We start from the raw sequence: 6,432 nt of genomic DNA, 5'->3' as shown, positions 1-6,432 counted from the left end.
TATATGGGAAAAACTATTTCCTTATTTATATATACATGTTATAGTGTTTGTGTTTTACTGGAAGTGATGAAAATCTCTGACTCTTACATGGCACCAAGTTAATGGGCATGAGGCATTGAACATTGTGCCCTGTTGAGAGGTCGACCATTTAATATGGTGATGATCCCCACTGGTGCCAAGACTAGTGATACGTTCGTCTCAACTCATCATCCTAGCCAAGGCCATCACAAGTCTCACTCTCCCTGGGAGATTTTTGGGGGTTATTTTATATATATTTCACTGCAGAAGCAAAAGCAAAATTAGAAGCAAGGTTGTTTTACCATATGGCACTCATGGGTCTGTGTCTAGGGCAGCCTTTCTCAAACACAGTGCCTCGCTTTGTCAGAGATGCCTTCAAAATTTTGCACAGTGGCATGCAATTTCAGGTGAGCCGGCCACCAGCACCATGGAAAGGCATGATGCTAATCAAGGGTGGGGTGCATCCAGGACCTCCTTCAGCATTTAGAGGAGGAAGGAAGTCTATCTCCATTGTGGTGATGATTATAGGGTAGGACTCTTGAGAGGGGACTGAGGACTCTGAGGTGAAGGAGAAACTCTGATGTGAAGGAGGGACTTTTTATTGTGAAGAGGGCTCCCGATGTGTAGGGGAGACTCTAAATCTCTCGTGTGAAGAGGACTCCTGATGTGAAGGGGGGGACTCTGATGCAAAAGGGGGACTCTCATTTGAAGGGAGGGCTTCTGATGTGAAAGGTGGGGACTCTAATGTAAAGGGGGGAACTCCATGCCATTTTGTTTTTGCATGGATTCCCCCCTCAAAATCCTCACCAGGCCCCTATCTAGGATAAGGGTCTTATATAAAGTTGGGGAGGAACCACACCTTGTGTTTTACATTTACATTTTTGACCCGCGGTGCTTTAAGATTTTACATCTTTTTGAAGGGCGCCTTGACTGAAAAAGGTTGAGGAGGTGCCTAGGTTGGGGAGGCAACACCAAGCCTCAAAATCTACAAATTGTGATAACTTTTTAATTTTATTTCCCTCTTCTTATGTCCACCTGTGGACATTTATGGGTATATTCAGTAAGAGTAGCCTTGTCAACACACTCTAAAGTCTCTGACTTACCCGGTTTTCAAAAAGCTCATCTGGTCTCCATGTACAATGAACAAATCTCTCCACCAGAGACCTGTCCCAGCCCTTTTTCATACATAGTTGCCAGGTGACAGGTATTTTACCAGCCAGTTGGGTAGTTTTATATGTGTAATAAGCAGTTAATGTGTATTTAGCTATTTGGGTTACTCTTTCTAAATGGTTGCCAACATATACATATGGATGCTGCAGAGTACAACATTGGTTGTGTACATTGGGTAATAGGAAAGTGAGTTGGACTGTGGTGATGTATATACAGTATACACAGTGAGTGATGGAGGTTCAGGGTATATTTGGAGTAGTCATAAGGCTCTTTATAGTTAAGGAAACATGAAACACTTTCTTTCATTTCTTTCTTGTGTGTGGTGGTCTGTATGGTGGAACAAAGCTGTGCATATAAAGCAAATAACATGCAACCCCCCATGGCACATAGTTTCACAAAAATAATCATGATATAAGGGAAGAGCTTGTATAATAAAGACATAATCATAGGGACATACCAAGAACTGCAAGTCAAAATCCAGCCCTGGTGAGGAGCTCCAGCTTGGAGATCTTCCCCATACACCGGGCAAACTCTTTTTGTTGTTGTTCTGGCAAAGGTTAGGAATTTTTTACTGTTTCTGTTGTGGAGATTTTTCCTCACTTTATGTCCCAGTTGCAATGGCCAACAGTGAGGGAAATCTCTTTGACAGGGACTCACCAATAGAACCATTGCCGGTTTTATTGGCGAGTCCCGGTCCAAGAGATTTTCCTCACTGGCGGCCATTGCAACTGGGACAGGATGTAAGCAAGAACCCCCGCCAACTGTCCAAAACTCACCCTAGTGATACACTTCAGAGCATCTTGTAGAAAGGTATAAACAACTAAAGAAAGGGAACCAGGTCTGTGTTGCCATTGGCAACCATCATCACTTTGCTACGGTTGACACCTCTGTTTTCCGCCATTGCTTCAGACGGCGTGCCTGATGTCAGCTGAAGTCTAAGTTCCTATTAAGATAAAATAATTACTTCAGTTGTAGACATCAGGCCGTATCATGAACAGAAGAACGAGCGCCCGTGCGTCTCACAGTCTTGTCCCGCTGTTCCCCTGATATTCCCGCTCCTAATAAGCCGATCAGAGCCAGCAAAGGCGCTCCTGTTATTTTAACGGATAAATTAGTTTGACTCTTAACTCAATAATTAAAACTGTTATGGCTTCAAGCCTGCGGAGATAATGTACCATTATTATGGTCGTTTGTTTCAATTAAATGCTTGCTGGTTTAACAATAGCAGCTGGGCACCTGAGTGTAAGCAGCCATTACTCTGCACGTGGAGACAGCTCCATCTCCACGTACGGGAAATCTCCATAGAGGGGAATATTTTATAAGATGTATTTCTGCTAATAGAAGGTGTTAGGATTCAAGTAGCCAGGATCAAGGGATATGAATTAAAATTTGACAGCTGTACCGAATGGAGAGTTTGCCTTCTACTACAGACTCTCTCTTCAAGACTGGAGCTTTCATACCAGATATTACCTGCTACGCCACCTGCAGGAAAGTTTTGGTATTGCAGCATGACTATACAAAGACTTTAGTCAATGAAGGTGCATATTTATTAAAAAGAAAGGTTCAATTCAGACTCACAAATGGTTCAGTTCAGTAGGGCAAGAGAAGCCTTTCTAAATAGGCACTTATAAACATATGTAAATGTATGTGCATGTGATACAAATAGACATGAGAAAACAAGACTACAAATCAGAAATCAGCATTTACAAGCTTCTAAAAAAAAAATAGGCCACATGTAACAAAACATGTGAGAATTGGGCTTTAAAAGTGTGTGCATCTCCAAAAACTAAAGTACATTTCTAAAGTGAATCTGTTGTCAGATTTGACTGGAAATTCAAAGTTCATAGTCTTAACAAGCATTACATGGACTCTGAAACAAGCCCTCACTGACATCTGTAGCTTCAGGCGTTGTGGAGCAATTCATCCTCAAATTTCCCAGCAGAAGCAATAAAGTGATCAAAGCCATTCTCTCAGCAGTTTAGCTCATCCTTTTACATATCTCCCAACTTTCTGAGATGAGAAAGAGGGACACCTTCCTGGACAATGTATGTAGGCAATGTACACCGCTGAGCCACACCCCCAGTTGTGTGGACCATTAAGAATTTATATGTCGATAATTATTGTTATTTTCAAAAGAATTGTCTTTTTTCCCATTACTGTTTCTTTATACCAACTCTTAGAAATAATATTCAAGATAATTAAGAGATAAGGTAAAGGTTTTAGTGAAGATTAAAAGAGAATTATGGGGTAAGTGTTTTTCCCCGTAGTTCTCTTAAGGGTCACGAGAGGACATATACTAACCTCCTCCCGTGACCCAAAGCTCAAGTATATCGCGAGCTACAGCTCGGGGTATACTGAGAGCGCCACAGCTGGGACGGATCCAGACATTACTGTCGAGATCCACCCAGCTGCGTGAGGATGAACTGCTCCATAGTGCCTGCAGCTACAGAGGTTAGTGATTGTTAAGAATATTTAAATACTTACATATCCTGGCTCACTTTACTCTTAGGCTCAGACTTTTCTTGAAACTGTTACACTGGGCGTCATGGTCAGGAAGAAGTTGCCTGTAGCAGCCAATCAGTTTCTGCTTTTCATTCATAAAAAGAACATAAAAGAGGATATGATTGGCTGCTGTCGGCTATGAAAACAGCCTTCCCTATGGACGCATTCAGCTGTGTGACCCTCTTGTAAAGCACTGCACCGCGGGGCTAAATGTGATGTTTTTATTTATTAGTTGGTTGTCGTGTTATAAAACATGCTGACGGAATCCCGCTCAGCAAGCCATGTTGTGAATGCAGCTGCTGGTAACTATGCTAATCAGCTGGATTATTCATTTATTCACTTTGTAGCTGTCAGGCTGCTAATGGGTCATTAATTGATAATTAAAGAAGATTAGGCTGTGATACGGCGCTGCAAGACATATGTAGCCAACTCCACTTAACATTTCTCTTCAGCTTGTTCACTGAAGGTTTGTAAGATGAAAGCTGTAAGCTGATTGGTTGTCATGCACAGCTGCTCCAGTCTTAGTAAATCCCTCCCATAATTTTTTTCAAAGGAGTGCTGAGGATGCTTACCAATGATTTATAATGTTCCCAGGAACTGAACTAGCAGTTAGACAGCAATGCTTACATAGAGGGAGCTATTGCATGATGGAAGCAGCGCTGGTTTTGGGCCTCTTGAACTATGATGGACAGACACATAGATTCTATTCTTTTTTTTCAACTTTTCGGACATGTATCTGACACCCTGACATAGGAGCCATGTTGACTTCATTGACTGAAATAGGCAGCCATAGCAAGCAAGGTATTCTTCTACCTTATTACCTGTCCACTCACACACTTTTATTCTTTGTGCCCTCAGATACAGGAGCTGGTACACTCTGAAGGATCCTCTTATGACCACAACCATCAAGTTTCACTGATAAACCGGTCCGGAATGCTCCCCAGTCACATGAGCGCTCTCAGCCAATCGCAGCTTATCTCACAAATGGGAATGAAGAGTGCAGTTACACATGGCTCTCCTTCCCCTCCGGGTAGTAAATCGGCCACTCCCTCACCTTCTAGCTCCACCCAAGAGGAGGACACTGACTCTCACTATAAGGTACTCATCACAGATTGTTTGCTCAGCCATTAAAAGACTGTGACTATGAGGTGCTATCAGTTCAATATTTCAAGCCTATTTTTCCACTCCTTGCAATAGGGTGACAACGTTGTTCATTAGGCAGTGAAATTGCACAGCAGCATTATCACCCCGTGGTACAGGATAGGCTTAGATGGACATGTAGTTTTAAATGAAGTTTAGGCCATATAAATGGTTGGTCCAAACCCCTATAACTGTCCTTTTTGGTCTGTTAAGGAACTGCAAAAATAGCATGGTCAACAGGTCACAGGGGGGTACCCAGAAAAACAGTGAAAGGCTGTATCATATGTGTTTATTTTGCCCATGGTTCCACATTAAGATTTTTTTAGTGAGCTGGGATGAGGAAGAGAAGAATAGCAAGAATAGAGAATGTGGTCTCTTTAAGGTCATAAATGTTGCAAACACTGACGGAACCAAAGACTTGCTGCACAAAAGAAGATAATATTTTGTAAGAACGCTCCACCATAATAACTGAACGGGAAGTATTTTATTTATAGCAAAGCTGTACTTTTTCCCAAAGTAACAGGTTTGCTGGACTGTTCCCCCACCCCATTGCTTCTGGTAGCTACTTCTGTTTAGTCCCTTGCCGCTAATTCACCTGCCTGAACCCCACTAACATATAGGATCTTAGTGGGGTTCCAGCAGGTGAATAAGGCATCAGGGGTGTGAATGCAATTAACTATCAGAAGCAAAGGGGGAGGGGGGACCAATCCATTAAAACCTGTTACTTTGGGAAAAGTATAGGTTCGCTTTAGTACATTTTAGGTTGGCTATGAGTTGGAGATTACATAAGATTGAGGATTCTGCTCCCATGCCCACCCCCACATGACAGTGCTCACTCCTACATGACAGCTCTCAAGCCTAGAGACTGGCTGTTCAGATACCCAGGACTGCAGGGGAGGGAGCGGAAAGAGTCCCACCCCCAATACTTAGTAGTACTGATCATTTCACAGAGTTTCAATGGGTGGCAGTAGGTTAGGGTGGGGAAGATGGTTATCACCATCATAGAAGGCAGGCTCTCTAGCAAACCTATTGCATTTGCCCTAAATAGGCAGGCACAGGTTTGCCTAAAATGTTGACTTCTTTCCTTTCAATTTTGAGTTCTTCCTTAGCAGAAACCTGTGTCAGGAGACATGAGGAGGTTGCTATTACTAACTACCTTCTTGCCTGTTGTGCAGAACCTCAATACTGACACCATACTGGTAGGCAGATTTGCCTTAATGGAAACCCAAGCTTAGAGAAATGCATTGGCTGCAATTGTTCGTCTCCTTCTGAAGACGCTAGTTTCTTGGCTGCCTATGGCTATCTGTGAGTTCCTAACACAGAACAAGCATGCATTGCTGATTTGCATATTTGTTGTAGGTCAGTTCCCGAAATTGATGCCAGAGACCCCATGCAGCTAGCATTTTCAAAAGTGGTTTGCCAGACCACATATTTTTCTAAGTACAGGTTGACGTTATATAGTTATATACAGAATTCGCTGACACAGAATTATTGCTTTTTTTTAACACTTTCTTTGTAATCCTCTAAAGTAAATATTCTCATGGTTGCTAATGTAACACATCATGTTTGTATGTATAGTTTATAAAACAATATATGTTGTAC

At 42.3% G+C, this 6,432-nt stretch overlaps 1 protein-coding gene across 2 annotated transcripts in view; it reads left to right on the top strand.

The window, feature by feature from the left end:
• Positions 1 to 6,432, top strand: part of TOX2 (TOX high mobility group box family member 2) — a 123,332-nt gene that overhangs the window by 107,747 nt on the left and 9,153 nt on the right. For both annotated transcript variants that reach the window (XM_018555359.1, XM_018555358.1), the window contains exon 4: positions 4,549 to 4,788. In XM_018555359.1, coding sequence (XP_018410861.1) covers positions 4,549 to 4,788 — 240 coding nt within the window. The remainder of the gene's footprint in view (positions 1 to 4,548; positions 4,789 to 6,432) is intronic.

Source organism: Nanorana parkeri, unplaced genomic scaffold, assembly GCF_000935625.1.
Source record: "Nanorana parkeri isolate BGI_ZX_2015 unplaced genomic scaffold, ASM93562v1 scaffold193, whole genome shotgun sequence".
NCBI classification, from domain to species: Eukaryota; Metazoa; Chordata; class Amphibia; order Anura; family Dicroglossidae; genus Nanorana; species Nanorana parkeri.
The sequence above is the reverse complement of the archived record's forward strand: the minus strand, read 5'-3'. Positions and strand labels throughout refer to the sequence as shown.